Raw genomic sequence first — 24,844 nt, 5'->3', positions numbered from 1 at the left:
TGTAAAAAATTTTAGAATGTTTTATCAGTTTGATTTCCAGGATGTTATCAGTAGATTAATAACAAGAAACATTTTTCAACTACTGTGACGTACCTGCAACAGTGTGCATTTTTTAATACTTTCCTCAAGAGCTCTGCATTTGAGCATTACACAGTCACTGTTTCCTAACTTCAGCACAGATGTTACAGGTGTTCACCGACTCCCGACTTATAGAGAAATTTCGGATTTTTTCCTCTTATTGTACGTAAAGATTGAAGAAAAGTTATAAGTCAGTGAAGTTTTTTACACATTTTCACAAAATTTCTACCCTTTTCTATGTATGTGAGACCTGTGTTAACTCTAGTTTGTAAATAATATACTGTATGGTACTATATATACAAGAAAAATATCTTTAATAAATGCAGTGAAACAGGGTCAAATACAAATGAGGTAGCCTAAGAGACAAGGCATGTCACACTAGGGGGGGAGGGGTTCCTTATAACTTCTGCATTTCCATTGTCACTTGTCTCAATTACACTTACAGCGTAGAGTAATTGAAACGACTGTCTCAATTACGCTTACAGAGTACTGTAATTGAGATGACTGAGAATGGACATGCAGAGGTTATAAGGAATCTAAGTGCGGCATGTCTTTTCTCTTAGGCCACCTCACATGCACTTAATCCGATTCCGCTGCATTTATTATTGTAGGAACGGATGGCAGAGTGGAAGAGCGAGAGACTGGAGAGCGAAAGATGAAATAAATGTTGTAAGCAGGTTGGATGGAAGGGAAAGAGGAGAAATAGAGAAGTGGAGTAATATGTGTGGAATGATCAATGGAGAGACACAGAAAATGATGGTTACAGGGAGAATGATGGAAATAAACATCGAGACAGAAGGAAATACAACGGAAGTAAAACTTCCTGGAAGATGAAAACTGTGTGCTGGACCGAGAGTCGAACTCGGGACCTTTGCCTTTCGCGGGCAACTGCTCTACCAACTGAGCTACCCATGCACGACTCACGCCCCGTCCTCACAGCTTTACTTCTGCCAGTATCCCGTCTCCTACCTTCCAAACTTTACAGAAGCTCTCCTGCGTACCCTGCAGAACTAGCACTCCTGAAAGAAAGGATATTGCGGAGACATGGCTGAGCCACAGCCTGGGGGATGTTTCCAGAATGAGATTTTCACTCTGCAGCGGAGTGTGGGCTGATATGAAACTCCCTGGCAGATTAAAACTGTGTGCCAGACCGAGACTCGAACTCGGGACCTTTGCCTTTCGCGGGCAAGTGCTCTACCAACGGAAATAGATAAAGACAGAGGAGGGGGTTGAGGAGAGGACTGAGATGGGTGGACGGCACTGAAAAGGGGGAGGGAGAACAGAGGATTGTAAATATGGACGGGAGTAGAAAGAAGCATTGGGAATGTGTTGTATGTATGAGAGAAAGGGAGAGAGAAGGAAAAGGAGAACATGGGGATGGAGTGAGAGAGGAAGCGAATGGAGTGAGAGAAAGAAGAAGGGGATAAAGTAGCAGACAGAGTTAGTAATGGAAAAGAGAGGAAGAGTGAAGAAACAGGGAGATAGTTAAAGGTAAGAAGGCGAAAGAGCGAGGGATGTGAGGGTGGAGGGAGGGGAGAGGGAGGGGACAGGCAGGAAAGGGAAGAGAGGCAGGGGAAGAGGGTGTAAGGGGAGACAGACACAGGAAGGAAAGAGAGAGAGAGAGGTATCAGTCCCTCATTCAACAGTTCGTTCATGCGAAGCTATCTATGTCTTCCGCCAGAAATGTGATCGCATTATTAAAGTAATTAGGAGCAGTAAAATTGAGGCACTGATGGTAATATTGATGCCAAGGATGAGGAATAATTTATGGAGAATTAAAAATAAATAGGTCAGAGCAGAGGGGAGGTCTTCTGGGGACCATATGTGACAGAGAAACTCCGACTGCAAAAGAAATTGTGAGGGGAAAGAATTGAGAGGGCAAGGAAGTAAGTGAGAGTGGCAGTGAAAGTGAGAGTGAGTCACTGAAATTGAGTACAAATGAGTGTATGGACGTAAGAGAAGAAAGAAGAGAAGAATGGCGAAATAAGAGGGGGAAGAGGAGGAGAAGGAGAAAGTGGAGGAGGAGGAAATGAATAAAAGAGAAAGCAAGCTAAGTGAAAACAGTAATTGGAATCTCTATTTCGTGACGTACACCAGTAAAAACGGCGACTGCAGTACATCAATAGAGTGTCGAGGCCACCTGTAGCGCGGTGCCATACATCGCGCTACAACACGCCGGGTACCACGAGAAATACGGGTCCACAACAAACTTGTCACGTCACACTAGTCAGCTTGTTCGCCACACTTTGCGAACGCTCTGCTCCGCACAGGACCCACGGGAAATCAATACGTAAATGAAAAAGTGCTCTCTAAAGGACTTCACTTTGTCGCCTGCTGTCACATAATTCATGTGAAACTATTATAATTAAAAACTGTAAATACTCCATTTTGAACGACTGAATCGGTGATATTGGACACTTGTGTGTCACTAGTGCCCTGCACAGGTTACAGCACATGTTGCTTAGGTAAACGATGCCCTCCGGCCATTGTTAGCACTTATTTATGTACCTACATGTCCAAAGCATTTGACGTTGATATTTGGACCAGAATGCTCATATTGTTATAGTTGTCAGACTTGTTGTAGTTCATTAAGTTCTCTTTTTTTAGTTGAAAGTGGCCTTCAACCAATTGAGCCTATTTTTGTACTACTGGTATTTTTCCCATTTTGTTGTAACTGATCAGATGATGACAGTAAGCAGAATCTGGTCACACCGGGGATTGTACAACATTACACGCTCAAGATGGTCGGTTATGAATAATGTATGGTTGTGAATACACTCTAATTATTGTACATTGTTTGTTAGACAGGAATGAGGCAAAGTGCATCAATATGTCAACTGTACGTATTTCTCGACATGCCTTGTTACCGATCCTTGTTGTGTGATACCCCTTTTTGCAGAAATGAATTGGTTTTGAAGCACATGGCTTACTTTGGCCGCACGGCGCCTCAACGGCACACGTCTGTATCTAACAAAGCGTCTGAAACGCAAGGACGCAATAAGCCGTAACCCAGATACATACTCGGCGGCGTTCGGTGGGGCGCTGGGAGTTGCATCACACGTCCGCCTGGCCTTCTATACCCGCTACCTTCCCGGTGCTAAGTTTTGGAACTGCCCCACGGCCTTGCGAAAGATGAAATTATGATAGAAGTTGAAATCGCATAAACCAGTAAGCAGTTAGTCCGTAGCCACGCTCATAAATTGAGGAATCTTTGAAACGAATTTCGTCATGGCAACACTGTACAGATTAAGCTGAATCGGAACCAGCTACGGAAATATACGACGATATGTCACGCTAATAGGATACTGCTTTATTTCTCTCCGACTATTATTGTGTCCAGAAGCTTTGGGTATAATCTATCTACTGAAAACTACACACCTGTTAGAGGACACTAATGTTGGGCGTGTCACTCTTCATCTTTATGAGGACTTAAACTTTGCTGGAGACATTTTCAATGAGGTGTCTGAATGTCTGTGGAGCCTTCATCAAAAGATGGAACCGGAAAGGACTGGACACTGTGGTCTGGAGTGAAGTAGACGTTTTAACTCGTCCCAGACGTTTTCCACTGGTTCGGGTCGGAACTCTCAGCAGGAACGTTATTGTCAACAAACCATTGCCTCATGGATGCTACTGTGTGACAGGTCCCTTCAGCGTTTAGCATTTTCCCAAGCGCAGTAACAGGACCACACCATACCCACTAAAAACTCGCACACACCTTAAAACTTCTTTTTCCGTATCTAACTGTTGCCACTACACCCAATGGCAGGTAACGCTCTCCAGGAATTCGCGAAACCGAGACCTTTCCATCGGATTGACACCAGGGTATAGCGTGATTCGTCACTCCAAATCATTCGTTTCCAATGATCCACTGTCTACCGGTGTCGCTTTTTACACCACCTGTTGTGCGTAAGGAGTTAAAAAAAGGATGAGTTACAGTGGTCAAGAAGCGCCTCATAAGCCACAGATTTCTGCCAATGGTGACTTATGGGTCGTAATTATTGACCCTACAAGAGTATGTACCAAGCATAGATCTCGTGCATTAGTGTGGAGTTGTTACGTTGGTCCCGTCATCGGCAATCGTTGCTAAGAGCATTGCCTGTATTTTCTGCTAACGCAGAAGAGGGATTTACAAAATATTTTAAAAAATGTCCTTAATGCGACCACTCCCATCATGACCTACACCACCATGCCCTGTTGCCATACTGCGGCAGCCAGTGTTGGCTGTGGGAAAGGCGGTGCTGGATTCGTGAGAGGCATTTGGAGCAATTTGGTTGAACCAAGCGAATCGCCATGCTTGCGACAACGTGCTAACCAGTATGTTCCAAAACGCCGCTCATAAAAAAGGGATTTTCCGGTACGCATACCTCGGGCTCTGTAGGTGATATGAAGATAAGATGAAGTGTTTTGTATAGCACGTGGGCTAGGGACCATTTGTATACCCAACAGATAGATCGGCTTAGTGTCTCTATCCGACAGTACAATGTGAAAGTTCGAATATTACACACTTTGTCCTGCTTGAGCAAATGAAGCATATCCGTTGGTCCATTCTGAATTTGATGTAGTCTACCGTGTGGCTTAAGGAGCATATGGAGGCACCATTAAATCATGGGCGATTGCTTAGAAAATCCCCAAAAATGACTTTTTACTATCTTTTCGTATCAAAACCGAAACACGGTTTCGAACACGGTTTGGCACAGCAAATGGCTGAAATGTTTACGAGTTATTCTTAAGATTCCAGTCTTGAACACCTTTTAAAAGTTTCTTCATATCTTTATCCGTTTCTGAGATACAGAGATTCAAACATACCCTACTTGTACGCATAAAATACGCACGTAAAAGTGTGAGGTGAAACCTGGTTTGTGAAGTGGCGTGGCTCGGAGAAACATACTGTAGAGTGTCTCCGTTACCATCAGAAGGGTTCTGAAAACCCCATGTTGTAGCACAGAAGCAGAAGCAAAATTTTTGTGCGGGGAAGATCCGGTCTGAGACGTAAAATGAGTTTTTCGTTGTTTCCATTGCACATAAGTAAACTACCAAAATTTTGCTGACGTATCAACAACAATATAACAGCGTTGTAACAATGGAAAATCGTACTGAAATGCAGGAGGATCTGCAACGAATTGACGCGTGGTGCAGGGAATGGCAATTGAATCTCAGTGCAGACAAATGTAATGTGCTGCGAATACATAGAAAGAAAGCTCCTTTATTATTTAGCTACAATATAGCAGGTCAGCAACTGGAAGCAGTTAATTCCAGAAATTATCTGGGATTAGCCATTAAGAGTGGTCTAAAATGGAATGACCATAATAAATTAATTGTCAGTAAAGCAGATGCCAGACTGAAATTCATTGGAAGAATCCTAAAGAAGTGCAGTCCGAAAACAAAGGAAGTAGGTTACAGTACACTCGTTCGCCCACTGCTTGAATACTGCTCACCGGTGTGGGATCCGTACCAGATAGGGTTGATAGAAGAGAGAGAGAGAAGATCCAACAGAGAGCAGCGCGCTTCTTTACGGGATCATTTAGTAATGGTAATAGGACAGAACGAAGGGGAGTTTGGCAGTGAGGCAGGAGGCAGAGTGACGGGTAGACAGACACAGAAAGATAAGGACAATTAGAGGGGCTGAATGAGTGAGTGACAATGGAGAAGTGGGAGTGGATGGGAATGAGCGACTTCAAGCGACAGACTAGTGGGTGTGGGCGAGTTACAGTTAGGAGAGTTTGTGGGAGTGAGACGTGAGTTGTCTGACAGAAAGAGCACGAATACGTTTGCATGCCAAAATATTTGGGGAAATGAGTGAACCAACTGGTATCTACATCTACATCCATACTCCGCAAGCCTCGTGACGGCGTGTGGCGGAGGGTACCTTGAGTACCTCTATCGGTTCTCTCTTCTATTCCAGTCTCGTATTGTTCGTGGAAAGAGGGATTGTCGGTATGCTTCTGTGTGGGCTCTAATCTCTCTGATTTTATCCTTATGGTCTCTTCACGAGATATACGTAGGAGGGAGCAATATACTGCTTGACTCCAAGGTGAAGGTATGTTCTCGAAACTTTAACAAAAGCCCTTACCGAGCTATTGAGCGTCTCTCCTGCAGAGTCTTCCACTGAAGTTTATCTACCATCTCCGTAACGCTTTCGCCATTACTAAATGATCCTGTAAAGAACCGCGCTGTTGTCCGTTGGAACCTCTCTATCTCTTCTATCAACCGTATATGGTACGGACCCCACACTGCTGAGCAGTATTCAAGCAGTGGGCGAACAAGCGTACTGTAACCTACTTCCTTTGTTTTCGGATTGCATTTCCTTAGGATTCTTCCAATGAATCTGTCTGGCATCTGCTTTACCGACGATCAACTTTATATGATCATTCCATTTTAAATCACTCCCAATGCGTACTCCCAGATAATTTATGGAATTAACTGCTTCCAGTTGCTGACCTGCTATATTGTAGCTAAATGATAAGGGATCTTTCTTTCTATATATTCGCAGCACATTACACTTGTCTACATTGAGATGCAATTGCCATTCCCTGCACGATGCGTCAATTCGTTGCAGATTCTCCTGCATTTCCCTTGTTACAACCTCTCGATATATCACATCAGGATCCGCATAAAGCCTCAGTGAACTTCCGATGTCATCCACAAGGTTATTTATGTATATTGTGAATAGCAACGGTCCTACGACACTCCCCTGCGGCACACCTGAAATCACATTTACTTCGGAAGACTTCACTCCATTGAGAATGACATGCTGTGTTCTGTAATCTAGGAACTCTTCAATACAATCACACAATTGGTCTGATAGTCGATATGCTCTTACTGTGTTCATTTAAACGACTGTGGGGAACTGTATCGAACGCCTTGCGGGAGTATCCCGCTTTGTAGCCAGAGTCTTTTGAACTGGAACATATTCGCCTCCTTTCCGCTAGTTTCAGAGTGATAAAGGTACAAGTATGCAGCAGAGAAGCCTGTGGACAGCGCACGCACCATTTCCCGGGAGCGCCAGCGCAAGCGCATCCAGAAGCGAGCCCGGTGCGCGGCACCAAGGCCGCAGCCGCAGCCGCTGCCAATGTCCTGGTCCGCGACGCGACGCGTGACCGGTTTCGAACGGGCGACCCGCTGGGTGCGCCGCGCGGCCCGCTCCTCTGACCTTTACCCAAATTTACATACGAGGGCCGCAACCGGAGCCGTCGGCCCACGCCACGCGGCTCGTTTCCCGGTCGCTGCCGCCGGCAGCCGGCCGCCTCGCCGATCCAATTGTGTGCCCGGCGCAGCGGCGCGCGCTTCGCCCTCTGTTGTCGAGGCCCACCAGAAAGAAAGGCCGTGGCGCGTACGTTACAGCACGTGACCCTGCAGGACTTCGGAGGGCGAGCAGTCGTCTCCGGCGGGGAGCGCGTAACTATTCCTGACGAGTTTAATAATTCCTGACTGCACGTATAAATGCATGCAAGCTCTCTACACAACACGACAAATTCTATCTATCGCTGTGCCCGCATTTTGCGCGGCGTTGGTGTGGTTAAATCGGATTTGGCATGTTAATGTGAAGGGGTTGCCGGATGGCCTTCCTGCCGCCACCCCGTACCCCCCGGGACGGAATCAGAGTACCCCGTCTTTCAGCGTCTAGTGCAAATCATGGAAAAGTGCGGATGTGTCTCAAATGTCTGTGAGTCGTGTAACTGAGGCGGGACGTTGGGATCAGCCCGGTATTCACCTAGAGGGATGTGCAAAATCTCCTGAAAACTACATCCAGGCTGGCCCTCGTCGTTAATCCGGCGGGCGGATTCGATCCGGGTCCGGCGCGCCAACCCGAGTCCAGGAAGCAGCGCATTAGCGATCTCGGCTGACCTGGTGGTTCGACAGCACACGACAAAGTGACACATATTTTAAATTACTGAATCTGTTACGCTGGATACTTTTCTTACCTCGTAACTAGCCCGTTCTACCGGCTACAGATCGTGTTGTGGAAGTATACAATGCCCTTTGTGGAAGTATACAACGCCCTCAGGCCATTCGTTCCGCACTCATCCGTAACACTGCTACTAAAACACTACCCTACCAATTCTCGTTTAGTGAGTATTCTTATAAGAAAAATTCTCCTCTGACCTATATTGAGGTAAGTCTTAGAACATCAGGTTAAGATTCAGAATCTGAACTAGTGACGACAAGTGTTCTCTTTGAGAACGTGGGTATAATGAGGATAGTTTTCCATGGTAGTGGTTATTGCCGTGGTAATGGAAATGAGCGTTTGGCGTCATTGACCGGGAGGCCTCTTTCGGGGCTTCTCCGGCTGCCTTGGTGCAGGGCTTATTACATTCGACGCCACATTGCGCGATCTGCGCGCCTGATGGGGATGCAATGATGATGAAGACAACACAACACCCAGTCCCTGAGCGGAGAAAATCCCCGACCCAGCCGGGAATCGAACCCGGGCCCATAACGGCAATCCGTCACGGTGACCACTCAGCTACCTTTTTCATTAAAAAAAAAAAAGGAACCGCTGCAGGAGCAGGATGACGGGTAGGTCGACACCCGAAGCCTGGCCATCCCGCCGCCATGCCCACGCAACGTGTTCGAGGATCCAAGGAGCGAAGTATTCAGGAAGAGGATGTAGCGGGTTTGTCTATATTCCGTCCGTAGAGGATCAATATGCTCGAGGATTCTTCTTCATGTTCAGCGTCTCATACCCGGAAAGCCCAAGTGATGAGGAAGATCCGCAAATAATGAACCTAAATAATTTGCGGAAATGATTCCGTACATCGGGTGGCGGCTGAAAGCTGCATGTGTCATCAGCTATGGGGACGGACGTTGCCGTGGTAAAGGGTAAGAAGTTACTACCTTGTCTGCAAATCCTAACTAAATTTCCGTTTCTGCTTGATGACGGATAAATACATATAACGGAGAACAAATTAGACAAGTTTCAGTTCCAATGGGAATGTTATCTCCAAGAAAATGTGAAACTTGTTACAAACAGCATAGATAAACACAGAAGCGCCATAGAAAGTGGTACAGGATTACATATTCTCATACGCACATATGTAAACAGCCAAATATGACGCTGCGGTCGGCAACGCCCATATAAAAAAACAAGTGTCTCGCGCAATTGTTAGATCGACCATTTAACGAGTGTACCGTAAATACCAGGAATCCGGCAAAACATCATATCGCCGACATCGTTGCGGTCCGAAAAAGATACTGCAAGAACAGGACCAACGACGACTGAAGAGATAGTTCAATGTGAACAAAGTGCAACCCTTCCGAAAATTGCTGCAAATTTCAATGCTGGGCCGTCAACAATTGTCAGAGTGCGAACCATTCAACGAAACATCATCAATGTGAGATTTCGGAGCCGAAGGAGCACTCTTGTGCCCTTGAAGACTGCACAACACAGCGCTTTACGCCTCGCCTGGGCCCGTCGACACCGACATTGGACTGTTAACGACTGGAAACTTGTTGCCTGGTCGGACGCGTCCCGTTTCAAATTGGCTGGTGGAGGCTCTGTAATGGTGGGGGCGTGTGCAGTTGGAGTGATATGGGGTCCCTGATACGGCTAGATACGACTGACAGGTGGCACGTACGTAAGCACCCTATCTGATCACCTGCGTCCATTCATGTCCATTGTGCATTCCGACGGACTTGGGCAATTTCATCAGAACAATGCAACACCCGTTATGTCCAGAATTGCTACACTGTAGCCCCAGCAACACTTCTGAGTTTAAACACTTCCGCTGGCCACTAAAGTCCCCGGACAGGAACATTACTGAGCATATCTGGGATGACTTGCAACATGCTGTTCAGAAGAGAGATCTCCACCCCCTTGTACTCGTACGGATTCATGGACATTCCTACAGGATTCATAGTGTCAGTTCCCTCCAGCTCCAATTCAGACATGCCATGTTGCATTGCGGCACTTCTGCGTGCTTGCGTGGGCCCAACACTTTATTAAGCAGGTGCACCAGTTTCTTTGGCTCTTCAGTGTAGCCGCTTGTCTGTAAGTCGTCAGACATTTTGTCCTTACCAGTAACGTATTTACGTCGTGACGTCGTGTTCTGAAGGCCGTTTCATCAGCAGCAAACTTACCTGAAAAAGAAAAAAGAATGCATGAGATGCAGGTTTTGCAGTAATTTTAAGCCTTCTTAAAATTAATGACCTGTTTCCGAATACTGCAGCACGTAGATAGAATCTAAGAAGGCAGATGATGCAATGATTTTTCTTTGTCGGAACATAGCTGCTAAGGTGAGGCGAGTGAGGCAACGTCATGGGTTTAGTGTCAATCCTTTCACAGTATCTTATGGAGTGATGGAGCTTGGCAAATGCGATGGTGATCAGTACGCCGAGCTCCTTTCTGATGTTCGCAAGGCGAAAATTGTGTAAGACTCGTTAGATGAAATAAGAAAAAACATACCCTGGCAACACATTATCTGACGTATTTATCTGCGTGCCAGGAGCCAGCAACCCAAGACGAACGAAACAACACAACAGTTCTGCTTCAAACCTCCAGTGCATACATTATTATACTGTAATGCGGTGATGTCCAGTGTAGTGCAAAGTTACAGAAGCTGAAGTTAGGAATGGAGAGTAGTACAATGATATGAAGTGTGGCTTCTGCAGTTTGGAGGAATGTTCCGTGGGCGACGAGGTCATTAGGGCAATCCTGAAGCTCGGGTTGGAAGGACGGCGAAGAGTGTCGACTGTACACTTATCAGTGAAATAATCGAATAAGTCGCTTCGAAGGATGTAGGTTAACCACGGAACACCTAAATCTGGATCAGCCGGACTTGGATATGAACCTCCAAACCATTTGGAGAAAGAGACTTTCACGAATCTGAAAGGGATCAAAGGTCACCATGACAATGAGAGAACACACACCTGTTCGTCAACGAATCAGATGATCGTCCAGCTGGTCTGGTTAGTGAACCCTATTCACCGCACAACCAGGATTTGGTGCCGTCAAATTTGTGTCTGTTTGCACCAATGTAGAAAAAGTTTTCGGGAATAACCGCTTTGAGGACAAGGTGAAGCGGCTGTGAATATACGGATAACCACTGTGTTCACCTGATATTTTTACTTTGTGCTTGGTGAAGATCGTATCTATTTTTGACGCTTTGTTGAAAAAAGAAATGTTATGCGCACTTCTTTGCCGCCGATCAACGTCTTTGGCACTTGTATGTGTGTGGCCACAACGCAGTGGCACGGTCCGTGGCTTTAAAAAGACGAAACTTCAGTCACTCAGAAGCTGGCGGAAGGCGGCCGAAATATCAGAAAAATAATTGTGGGTAATCCGGCGCCTCGGCCGATATCGATATTTAAAGGACCTGCTAAAACATTACGGGTCCTATTAGCGACCGGCCGCTGTGACCGAGCGGTTGCAGGCGCTTCAGTTCGGAACCGTGTTGCTGCTACGGTCGCAGGTTCGAATCGTGCCTCGGGCATGGATGTGTGTGATGTCCTTAGGTTAGTTAGGTTTAAGTAGTTCTAAGTCTAGGGCACTGATGACCTCAGATGTTAAATCCCATAGTTGTTAGAGTCATTTGAACCATCCTACTAGCGTTGATGACAGAAATACTAACAGTATGTTGAGCACGAAGTTTGTGCAGACTAGGAATCAACAGAAAAATTTTCAGTATGAGGTATAGAATAAGAGACTCTACCAATTACACATTCATTTAGTGTTTCCACTTTTATTGTTGGAGTTCACTTCTTAAGTAAAAGGCAAATTATGTGGTGTTGGCTCAATAGATCAAGCGGCGGTGTGACGTGTGATGAATATATTAGTGTACTTACATATAGCTGGAATATTCAAATCGTTATTGCACATTTTCCACATTTTTTGCAAAAATCTACAATGTGTTTGTCAAAAATGTGACAAACGTGCAAAAAGGATTTGAATATTCCAGCTATATGTAAGTACACTAATGTTTTCATCACATGTCACACCGCCGTTTATTGGTCATTCACTTTATTCAACACCATGTAATTTGTTTTTTACTTTAACAGTGAGCCACAACGATGAATGAGTAAACGTTACATGAATCACCTGAAGATGGGCACAAGCCCGATACCAATCGTGTCTTAAACAAACCACCTTCAATTGTGACTGGAAGCGGATCTTACCTAACACCCTATAAAGGAACAGTCACGGAGTTCAATAAAATCCTTTATGGATGCCGTGTCGTTGTGGCTAGGGCTTCCCGTCGGGTAGACCGTTCGCCTGCTTTTTCGAGTTGACCCCACTTCGATGACTTGCGTGTAGATGGTGGTTAAATGATGATGGTAAGGACATCACAACACCCAGTCCCTGAGCGGAGAAAATCTTCGACCCAGCCGGGAATCGAACCCGGGCGGTTATGTATGACATTCCGTCGCGCTGACCACTCAGCTACCAGGGGCGGACGTCCATTGTGGATAAAATTCACTTATTTTTAATATGTTCGGTGCAAATTTCGTTGTTCACCCTTTCTACATGTCTCTGCTTCTCAAGCTACTGCCTAAGACGTGTACGAAGGTTCCATTCACAAAAGAAGTAAACCTACGTAGGTGTAAGATTCGGCGCAATATTATAAATGTTCCACTACTTTATTGTCTGACACAGTGCGGTGTCCCTCTTTCAACTACAATTGCGGAGCAACATGAGTACAGGTGGCGCCTGCGATGAAAAGTCGGAACAATGGCCAAAGAGTATTAATGAGCCCCCGCTGAACGACGGCATTTGTTCTGTGAAACAACCAGACCCTTCAAACTCGGTCTCAATGGGGTGAGAGCCATTCAGGACTGTATACGTCGCAGCTCAAAGCTCGAGTATTACAACCGACGTGAAAAGTGGCGTAATTTTTTCCCTTGCACTGGTGTATTGCCCTCACCGCACAGTCGTTCATTACTCTTTCACAGTACCATACCATACTTAACACCTATTGTACCATACAATACACTGAATGTATTCATATACTAAAAAGAACAAATGATTCCTACATACCATTGCAAAAGGTGATAATATTCTAACCTATACGAAACTGCTGGACCATTTTTGATCAAATATGGCACATAGATAGCTGGGACCCCGAGGAAGAACACAGGCTACTTTAGAAAAGGTGTAGTATAAGATTTTTATCAATCTGAAGAATAGTACGCGAGTTAATGAAAAAAATTTACTCTCTGAAAAAACTATTTACTCTTTGACTTCTGAAAATTCGTGAAAATGCTTTTATTGGTTGAGATTATGTTCTACGTAATACGATTCAACGTCATGAATACAATGTTCATACAGTCTGCAACAGGTTTAATCCATACTTCCATATTAATATTATGAAATGCCAAACTAACTCTGTCCCTTACGTTTTCGTGACTAGACAGCTGAAGTGAATTCATGAAATTTGGTATGGTGGTCATTTCAGCACTGAGGAAGAACATAGGCTACCTCTGAAAAAAAAAAACGCAGGTGAAGTAGAGAACGGAACTTATCTTTTACATCAGTGAACATCAACCACGTTAAAGAATTATTAAATATGTTGCACAATATTAAACGAGGAATAAAAAGCTCCGTCCGAACAGGACATGGAAGGCCCAACGGTTACCGACCGGCCGCCGCCTCATCCTCAGTCCACAGGCATCACTGGATACGGAGATGCAGTTATGCCACGGATATTTAATGTAGGTTGAACGGTAACTCAGTTCTGCTGTCTGAATTATAGATAGTGGCTTTTCTCTTTTCCAATGTTTCTGTATTCATTGTGAAATCATAAATAAGTGTCTTAATGAAGTTTTTAATGGTTACTGTGCTCATTTCAATAGACTATTTGTTTGAGTTTGGAACCGAGTCCAGTTTAAGAGTTGTTAAAAATGGTGAATTCTACTAAAATATGCATGCATCCCCACATCCATATACTCATCTACATCTACGTGATTACTGTGCAATTCACATTTAAGTGCTTGGCAAAGGGTTCATCGAACCACAATCATACTATCACCATACCATTCTACTCCCGAACAGCGCCCGGCAAAAACGAACACCAAAACCTTTCAGTTCGAGCTCTGATTTCTCTTATTTTATTTTGATGATCATTCTTACCTATGTAGGTTGGGCTCAACAAAATATTTTAGGATTCGGAAGAGAAAGATGGTGACTGAAATTTCGTAAATACATCTCGCCGCGACGAAAAACGTTTTTGCTTTAATGACTTCCATCCCAACTCGCGTATCATCTGTCCCCTATTACGTGATAATACAAAACGAGGTGCCCTTTTTTACACTCTTTCGATGTCCTCCGTCAATCCCACCTGGTAAGGATCCCACACCGCGCAGCAATATTCTAACAGAGAACGAACGATTGTAGTGTAAGCTGTCTCTTTAGTGGACTCGTTGCATCTTCTAAGTGTCCTGCCAATGAAACGCAACCTTTGGCTCGCCTTCCCCACAATATTATCTATTTGGTCTTTCCAGCTGAAGTTGTTCATAATTTTTACACCCAGGTACTTAGTTGAATTGACAGCCTTGAGAATTGTACTATTTATCGAGTAATCGAATTCCAACGGATTTCTTTTGGAACTCATGTGGATCACCTCACACTTTCCGTTATTTAGCGTCAACTGCCACCTGCCACACCATACAGCAATCTTTTCTAAATCGCTTTGCAACTGATACTGGTCTCCGGATGACCTTACTAGACGGTAAATTACAGCATCATCTGCGAACAACCTAAGGTCATTTATATAGTTCAGGAACAGCAGAGGTCCCAGGACGCTTCCCTGGGGAACACCTGATATCACTTCAGTTTTACTCGATGATTTTCCGTCTATTACTACGAACTGCGATCTTCCTGACAGGAAATCACGAATCCAGTCGTACAACTGAGACGATACCCCATAGCTCCGCAGCTTGAACGGTGTCAAAAGCTTTCCGGAAATCTAGAAATACGGAATCAACTTGAGATCCACTGTCGATAGCGGCCATTACTTCGTGCGAATAAAGAGCTAGCTGCGTTGCACAATAGCAATGTTTTCTGAAACCATGCTGATTACGTATCAATAGATTGTTCCCTTTGAGGTGATTCATAAAGTTTGAATATACACTCCTGGAAATTGAAATAAGAACACCGTGAATTTATTGTCCCAGGAAGGGGAAACTTTATTGACACATTCCTGGGGTCAGATACATCACATGATCACACTGACAGAACCACAGGCACATAGACACAGGCAACAGAGCATGCACAATGTCGGAACTAGTACAGTGTATATCCACCTTTCGCAGCAATGCAGGCTGCTATTCGCCCATGGAGACGATCGTAGAGATGCTGGATGTAGTGCTGTGGAACGGCTTGCCATGCCATTTCCACCTGGCGCCTCAGTTGGACCAGCGTTCGTGCTGGACGTGCAGACCGCGTGAGACGACGCTTCATCCAGTCCCAAACATGCTCAATGGGGAACAGATCCGGATATGTTGCTGGCCAGGGTAGTTGACTTACACCTTCTAGAGCACGTTGGGTGGCACGGGATACATGCGGACGTGCATTGTCCTGTTGGAACAGCAAGTTCCCTTGCCGGTCTAGGAATGGTAGAACGATGGGTTCGATGACGGTTTGGATGTACCGTGCAGTATTCAGTGTCCCCTCGACGATCACCAGAGGTGTACGGCCAGTGTAGGATATCGCTCCCCACACAATGATGCCGGGTGTTGGCCCTGTGTGCCTCGGTCGTATGCAGTCCAGATTGTGGCGCTCACCTGCACGGCGCCAAACACGCATACGACCATCATTGGCACCAAGGCAGAAGCGACTATCATCGCTGAAGACGACACGTCTCCATTCGTCCCTCCATTCACACCTGTCGCGACACCACTTGAGGCGGGCTGCACGATGTTGGGGCGTGAGCGGAAGACGGCCTAACGGTGTGCGGGACTGTAGCCCAGCTTCATGGAGACGGTTGCGAATGGTCCTCGCCGATACCCCAGGAGCAACAGTGTCCCTAATTTGCTGGGAAGTGGCGGTGCGGTCCCCTACGGCATTGCGTAGGATCCTACGGTTTTGGCGTGCATCCGTGCGTCGCTGCGGTCCGGTCCCAGGTCCACGGGCACGTGCACCTTCCGCCGACCACTGGCGACAACATCGATGTACTGTGGAGACCTCACGCCCCACGTGTTGAGCAATTCGGCGGCACGTCCACGCGGCCTCCCGCATGCCCACTATACGCCCTCGGTCAAAGTCCGTCAACTGCACATACGGTTCACGTCCACGCTGTCGCGGCATGCTACCAGGGTTAGAGACTGCGATGGAGCTCCGTGTGCCGCGGCAAACTGGCTGACACTGACGGCGGCGGTGCACAAATGCTGCGCAGCTAGCGCCATTCGACGGCCAACACCGCGGTTCCTGGTGTGTCCGCTGTGCCGTGCGTGTGATCATTGCTTGTACAGCCCTCTCGCAGTGTCCGGAGCAAGTATGGTGGGTCTGACACACCGGTGTCAATGTGTTCTTTTTTCCATTTCCAGGAGTGTAGTATATGCTCCAAAACCCTACTGCAAATCGACATCAATGATATAGGTCTGTAGTTCGATGGATTACTTCTGCTACCATTCTTAAACACTGGTGCGACCTCCGCAGTGCGTCCACTCCACACCTCGTGTTGCTGAAACATCAAAGTAACACTACAGAGATCTCAGATTCGATTCCCAGTCAGTTCAAGGATTTCATCTATCACTTTTCAGATCTGAAAATGTTTGTTAACATGAAAAATTATGGGCTGCTGGGTAGTTTGCAATCCACGTTAAACGGTAGGCCACCCTGTAATAAATGACCGGCTAGCCAGTTCAAGGATCAGAAGAAGGCATCGTCGTTCTACCTAAAATTGGACTAAGCGTTGTGATAACTGTACATTGGTGTTCAAACCGTTCTTCTGGTCGACAGCTTTACATTCTTATTTTCACACATCTCTAGGTTAGCGCCCTCTTAAGTGGTACAGATGTTCGTGTGGTCCCCACGAGGAGGTGCCATGAATTGCGGAACATCTGTATGTGGTATGTGGTCACTGGCTGTGCAGCATGATTTGCCGGTGGATTCCACGAAGTTCGACTGCACTACAGCACGTGACCCAGAGCGCCAGCGCCACAGAGGTACGAGCAGCCTCAGTTGAGCAGTGTGACGGTACAAACCCCATTACTAGATGAATAGGTCTAGATTGCTTTGTGGAGAGCGGGCGCGCTACATGGTGCGTGATTCGCGGAAGCGCGTGCTGCGCCCACGCGAGATTTGCAACGGTCGGTGGGATAGTCTCTGCCGCCACGTGGCCCGCAGCCTGGGGCATTGTTTGGATTTTCACGCTGTTGTGTACATAGTTCCGCGTAGTCAGCGCGTACACAACTTTCTCACTAGAGCGCGCCCCACTAAGCACAACAGCGCAGGCGCAGCACTCGTCCGTCTCCGCACTACGAGATGGCGCTGCCTTAGAGACGGACCAAATTCTGCTTCCGCCGATCCGCGTTTTAATATGTAACGCAGCCAATGAGATTGCTGCTAACGTAGAACCTTTTCTCCTCGCGGATCACACTCGCGCAGTGATACCTGAACGCGTGAGGTAGTATAACGAGTGTACAAACCGCCGATTAGTCAGTCTCCATTAGTCTGCATTAGTCTGTAGTCAAGTTTCAGTCTGCGCCTAATAAGATTACCATATCCCTGTACATAGCCATGAAGATAAATGTATAGCCACTTTGTCAAGTTCAGAGATATGTGAGAATAATCTTTAACGTACCAAGACCAAACGAACTTAAGATTGTCAATTGTAAAGAGCATCCAGAACAAAGTTAAATTACTTTTATGCTTGTTATTATTTTAATAAATGTGTCTGAAAATTAATCAAGTACTGTTTAAAGTTGGTCACTGTCAATCTGCTACTCTAAGCGTGCAAGTGGCATTTCTATCGTCAGACCTAAGACGATAAGACCACGAGACATACTGCTGACACTCGCCTACTTCGTTAGAGCGACAAGTAAAATAATCTGATGGTGTGTGTACCGAAGGTCTTACAGTACGCACACCACACACGCATTACACGAAGACTATGTAACTTACGGTGAAGAGCGATGCGGCAGTGGACTGTGGCCAGCAATATGCACCTTCTAAAAGATCGATCTTTATTTCCAAGTCACGAGGCGCAAGAGTAATAGTAACCTCAAAATCGGTTAATATCACGAATACCGAAAGATTAATAAAAATAGTGAATAACTACTTACAGGGATGAGCGAGCACTCATTAAAGACGTTTCGTCATAGCGGATCGAGTGCTGTAGTCATATGTTAAGATTCATAAATAATTAAGCCGGTGAAGAGCAATAAACAAAGTTTGAGGTAAAATTGTTTATAAAATTCAATAGAAAATTCATGACGTAAAGAACGGCACTATATAATATTTTGGGTGGCATCACAAGTATTTTAAACTAGTTAAGTTATAATATACACTTAACTTGCAATAGTTTTCATTGTTTGCAAATTATTATTAACATTTATCGCCCATAATTAATTAATTATTATAGATATGAAGATTTTGAGCAGCGCAATGTGTAGATCGCTATACATTACGTCTAAAAACAGGGCTATATGCAGTTCCATGTTAGAACTTTGCAGCACAGATGTAAACAAACAAATTTGCACTAAGTAGCGAAATTTTGCAAAAACTAAAACTTGATTTACGGGTGATTGAATAATCCTACAAATTAATGCAAAGTAGTAAATGATATGTACTTTTTTGCGCGGTTCCGGTGGTGTACTTAGTTCTGTCGTGGGATGTGTGTATCAAAATTTGTAACCTTAACTGGCGAGAATGGTACTTGCATAACCAAGGGGTTGACGTCCGAGCACTTACGGAGATTTATAGACAGTCGTTTGCTCCTCGCTCTATTTGCTGAGGAAGCAAAACGACTAGCAGTGGTGCAACGTACCCTCTGCCACGCACCTTACGATGCAGACTAGGTATGTAGATGTAATGGGTTCGTGTGTAGTGCGGTGTCCTGCGTATGATGGACTGAGCGTCTATGGAAACTGGTTGTAGAATGCTGAAACCACGAGTAGACGACAAAAGTTGGACGTCCATACCTCATTACACAACAGAGGGATCAGAGGCTTGCCCACTCTCTAAAGCAGATACGACGAAAGAGTCCATTGCTGGCGCAGGCACAGGTGCTTTGAATCACGGCGATAAGCGCAGTGTGTTGAATACGATGTTCCGCAGCAGAGGACCCCTACGTCTTCCGATGTTGAACCAACAACATCGTCAGTTATGATTACATGGCCACGGAATCATTGAGATTGTACTGCGGATCAGTGGAAGCGTGGCACCTGGTCGGATGAATCCCGCTTATTGTTAAACCAGGTCGATGGTTGTGTCTAGATACGCTGTCATCCAGGAGAAGCGCTGCTCGAAACATACAGCACGCAGGCCGGCGGAAGCTCTTTTATGTTATGGGGGAAATTCACCTGGGCCTTCATGGGACGTGCGATAGTAATGGAAGGCACCTTCACAGCTGTGGGCTACGTAGACATTATTAGGAACGACATGTAACTCCTTATACTTGATGTCTCCCAAACAGCGATGGCATCTTCCAGCAGGATAATTGTGTCACAAGAACAGAATTTTGCTGTAGTGGTTTGAGAAGCATGATAGTAAACTGACGTTGGTGTCTCGACCATCACAACAAACCATCCGCCCGTAAAGTACGGGAAATGTGTGGCCTGTGTGTAGGCATCTGATGCCACAGACCTCCAGAAGCCTCCCAAGTACTTGTCGAATCAATGAAACGCAGTATCACTGCTGAAATGCTTTCCAGAGGTGGACCACCACACCTTTAAGTAGGTGGTCATATCGTTCTGGCTCATAAATTCATCTACATCTACATCTACATACATACTCTGCAATCCACCGCTACGGTCACAGGTTCGAATCCTGCCTCGGGCATGGATGTGTGTGATGTCCTTAGGTTAGTTAGGTTTAAGTAGTTCTAAGTTCTAGGGGACTGATGACCACAGCAGTTGAGTCCCATAGTGCTCAGAGCCATTTGAACCATTTTTTGCAATCCACCATTTGGTGCGTGGCGGAGGGTACCACGTACCACAACTAGCATCTTCTCTCCCTGTTCCATTCCCAAACAGAGCTAGGGAAAAATTACTGCCTATATGCCTCTGTACAAGCCCTAATCTCTCTTATCTCATCTTTGTGGTCTTTCCGCGAAATGTAAGTTGGCGGCAGTAAAATTATACTGCAGTCAGCCTCAAATGCTGGTTCTCTAAATTTCCTGCGAAGCGATTCACGAAAAGAACGCCTCCTTTTCTCTAGAGACTCCCACCCTAGTTCCTGAAGCATCACTCGCGTCATGACCAAACCTACCAGTAACAAATCTAGCAGCACGCCTCTGAATAGTTTCATATCGCTCTGCAGTATTACGCCCAAATATTTAATCGACGTGACTGTGTCAAGCGCTACACTACTAATGGAGTATTCAAACATTGAAGGAAGTCGGCCGTGCCCTTTCAAAGGAACCACCCCGGCATTTGCCTGGAAGGACGTGGGAAATCACGGAAAACCTAAATCAGGATGGCCGGACGAGGGATTGAACCGTCGTCCTCCCGAATCACGCGTATGTTCTCACCACTAGTGGTCAACCGAGTCCGGAAAGAGACGCATAATCGGGACCACCCGCACAGGTCAGCTGCGTGAGGCGAGGGTTCCGCAGGCGGACGGACGAGTTCCGCATTTCGTGACCGCCGCGAGGCGCAGGCGTGGACGACCGCGGAAGGCTGAGGAACAGCCCGGCGCGGCGGGCTGGGGCAGCGCAACCGGCGGCCGCGTGTGCGGTGCGCCCGCGGCGGTGCCCGGCCGTGCTGTGCGCTGCGGAGAGGTGCGGGGCGGGGCCTCCCCCCCCCCCCCCCCCAACAGACCATTCCTGTTTTTGTTGCCGTTTCGCTGACTGCGTTACGTCAGCAGCGGCCGGCCGAGCTGTCAGACAGGACGGCACCTGTGCCAGGGGTGCCAACCTACTGCTGCAGCTGTGCCGCTACTTGTGCTCTGCGCCGGCTGGCGTCCCGGTGGGTGGGTCGCTGTTCAGAGGGCAGCATCTGTGGCACGGCGTAATTCAAGTGTGTCTGTGCTGTATGTGTTTGTGTGACACGGTGGCGCGGCGTAGTTCAAGTGTTTGTGTGTGTGTGTAACTGTTTCCCGAGTTAAGTTGCAAAGAGTGTCCCATAAAGAAAGCAACTTATGAAATGCCCACCATTCCTGTTCTACACGGTGGCGACAAAAGTCATGGGATACCTCCCAGTACCGTGCCGAGCCATGCTGCCTTCATAGCCGTCCATAACTGCGAATGTGCTGCCAGTGTAGGATTTTGTGTACCAACTGATACATCGATCATGACCCATAAATGTTCGATGGGAAACATGACGGCCGATGTGGGTGGCCAGATCGTTAAATCGAACTACAGTACTGCCCATTAACGCTGCTACAACGAGAAGAAATGCAGTTGATAAACGGATATTCGTTGGACAAATATATTATACTAGACCTGTCATGTGGTTCCGCTTTCACGCATCCTGAGAAAACAGTACACACAACAACCACCTCTGACCGTAATAACAGCCTTGACACGCCTGGGCATGGAGTCAAACAGAGCTTGGATGGCGAGTACAGGTACAGCTGCCCATGCACTTTCAACACGATACCACAGTTCATCAAGAGTAGTGACTGGCGTATTGTGATGAGCCAGTTGCTCGGCCACGATTGACTAGACGTTTTCAGTTGGTGAGAGATCTGGAGAATCTGCTGGAGAGGGCAGCAATCGAACATTTTCTGTATCCAGAAGGGCCCGTACAGGACCTGCAACATGCGGGTGTGCATTATCCTGCTGAAATGTAGGGTTTCGCAGGGATGGAATAGAGGGTAGAGCCACAGGTGGTAACATATCGGAAATCTAACGTCCAATGTTCAAAGTGCCGTCAATGCCAACACGCGGTGACCGAGACGTGTAACCAATGGCACCCCATACCATCACGCCAGGTGATACGCCAGTATGGCGATGAAGAATACACGCCTCCAATGTGAGTTCACCGCGATGTCGCCAAACACGGATGCGACCATCATGATGCTGTAAACAGGACCTGGATTCAGCCGAAAAAATGACGTTTAGCCATTCGTGCACCTAGGTTTGTCGTTGGGTACACTATCGCAGGCGCTCCTGTCTGTGATGCCGCGTCAAGGGTAACCGCAGCCACAGTCTCCGAGTTGATAGTCCATGTTGCTCCAAACGTCGTCGAACTGTTCGTGCAGATGGTTGCTATCTTGCAAACGTCCCCATCTCTTGACCCAGGAATCGAGACGTGGCTGCACGATCCGTTACAACCATGCGGATAAGATGCCCGTCATCTCGACTGCTAGTGATACGAGGCCGTTGAGATCCAGCTCGGCGTTCCGTATTACCCTCCTGAACCAACCGATTCCACATTATGCTAACAGTCATTGGATCTCGGCGAACGCGAGCAGCAATGTCGCGATACGATAAACCGCAATCGCGAGAGGCTACAATCCGACATTTATCAAAGTCCTTACACGAGGCATTACAACAACGTTTCACCAGGCAACGTCGATCAACTGCTGTTTGTGTATGGGAAATCGGTTAGAAACTTTCCTGATGTCAGCACGTTGTAGGTGTCGCCACCGGCGCCAAACTTGTGTGAATGGTCTGAAAAGCTCATTTGCAGATCACAGCAACTTCTTCCTGTAGGTTAAATTTCGCGTCTGTAACACGTCATCTTCGAGGCGTAGCAATTTTAATCGCCAGTAGCGTATCTAGAATGTTCAAACCTACCGCGAACAATTGTGGCCTGTTGACATGGCGCACTGTCATCCACAAAAATTCCATTGTTGTTTGGGAACATGAAGTCCATGGATGGCTGCAAATGGTCTCCAAGTAATTGGACATCCAGAGGACCAAATCCATTCCATTTAAACACAGCCCGACGCACTATGGACCCACCACCAGCTTGCGAAGTGCCTTGTTGACAACCTGCAACCTGGGTACATGGTTTCGTGGGGTCTTTGACACGCTCGAACCCTACCATCAGTTCTTACCAACTGAAATCAGGACTCATCCGACCAGGACATGGTCTTCCATTCGTGTAGTGTCCAACCGACAGGATGAGGAGACCCGGGAGAGAAGCTGCAGGCGATGTCGTGCTGTTAGCAGAGGCACTCCCGTCAGTCGTCTGCTGTCTTAGTCCATTGACGTCAAATTTCGTCTCAGAGTTCTGACGTTGATTTCTGCCATTATTTCACGCAGTGTTTCTTGTGTGTCACCAATGACTACGTTAAGTGAAGACCGTCGGCAACTGCATTATCTGTGCGAGACGGAATGCCTCAAATTTAGTTTTCTCGGCACACTATTGACAATGTGAATCTGAAACACTGTAATATTGAATTCCCTAACGATTTCCGAAAGCCGGCCGTTGTGGCCGAACGGTTCCAGGCGCTTCACTCCGGAACCACGCTGCTGCTACAGTCGCAGGTTCGAATCCTGCCTCGGGCATGGATGTGTGTGATGTCGTTAGTTAGTTAGGTTTAAGTAGTTCTAAATCTAGGTGACTGATGACCTCAGATGTTAAGTCCCATAGTGCTTAGAGCCAGTTTTGGCTTCCGAAATGCAGTGTCCCACGCGCCCAACCCCAACTATCATTCCGCTTCGGTGTCTGTTAACTCCGGTCGTGCGGCCCCAGTCACCGTGGAATGCTCTTCATATGAATCACTTGAGCACAAATGACAGCTCCGCCAATGCACTGCCCTTTTACACTTTGTGTATGCGATACTACTGCCTTCTGTATATCCGCATATCGGTATTCCTTGACGTCTGTCGCTTAGGATCTCCGAGGTGGCGATGAAGTGGGGATTTTCCCGTAAGACCATTTCACGAGTGTACCGTGAATATCAGGAATCCGGTAAAACATCAAATCTCTGACATCGATGTGGCTGGAAAAAGATCCTGCAAGAACATGACCAACGGTGACTGAAGAGAATCGTTCAATCACAGTAGTGAAACCTTCTGCAAATTGCTGCAGATTTCAATGCGTGCATCCAAACCATTCAACGAAACGTCAAGAATATGGGCTTTCAGACCCGAAGGACCGGTCCTGTATCCTGACTGAATGTATGACACAAAGCTTTACGCCTTGCCTGCGCCCGTCAACACCGAAATTGGGCTGTTGATGACTAGAAACACGTTGCTTGGTCAGACGAGTCTCGTTTGAAATTGTATGGAGCGTACGGACGTGTACGGGTATCTGGACAACCTCTTGAATTCATAGACACTGCATGTCAGCAGCGGTAGGTTCCAACACGTGGAGGTTCTGTAATGTTGTGGGGCGTGTGCAGTTAGAATGATATGAGACCACCGATACGTCTAGATACGATTCTGACAGGTGACACGTGCGTAAGCATCCTGTCTGATACTTTCGTCCATTCATGTCCATTGTGCATTCCGACGGACTTGGTTAACTCCAGCAGAACAATGCGACACCCCACACGTCCAGAACTGCTACACAGTAGCCCCAGGAACACTTCTGAGCTAAAACACTTCCGCTGGTCACCAAACTCCCCAGACATGAACATTATTGAGCATATATATGATGCCTTGCAACGTACTGTTCAGAGGAGATGACCACTGCCACGTATTCTTACGTATTTATGGACAGCATGGCAGGTTCCATGGTGTCAGTTCCCTCTAGCACTACTTCAGACATTAGTCGA

General features: G+C 46.6%; 1 protein-coding gene across 1 annotated transcript in view; it reads left to right on the top strand.

Annotated features, from left to right (window-relative positions):
• Positions 1 to 7,426, top strand: part of LOC126285151 (arginine/serine-rich coiled-coil protein 2-like) — a 99,212-nt gene extending 91,786 nt beyond the window's left edge. Inside the window, exon 3 of the mRNA XM_049984494.1 lies at positions 7,057 to 7,426. Within this exon, the coding sequence (XP_049840451.1) occupies positions 7,057 to 7,426 (370 nt within the window). The remainder of the gene's footprint in view (positions 1 to 7,056) is intronic.
• The last annotated feature ends 17,418 nt before the right edge of the window (positions 7,427 to 24,844 follow it).

The sequence above is a fragment of the Schistocerca gregaria genome, chromosome 1, assembly GCF_023897955.1.
Source record: "Schistocerca gregaria isolate iqSchGreg1 chromosome 1, iqSchGreg1.2, whole genome shotgun sequence".
Classification (NCBI taxonomy): Eukaryota; Metazoa; Arthropoda; class Insecta; order Orthoptera; family Acrididae; genus Schistocerca; species Schistocerca gregaria.
This window is presented reverse-complemented; position numbering and strand designations above follow the sequence as displayed.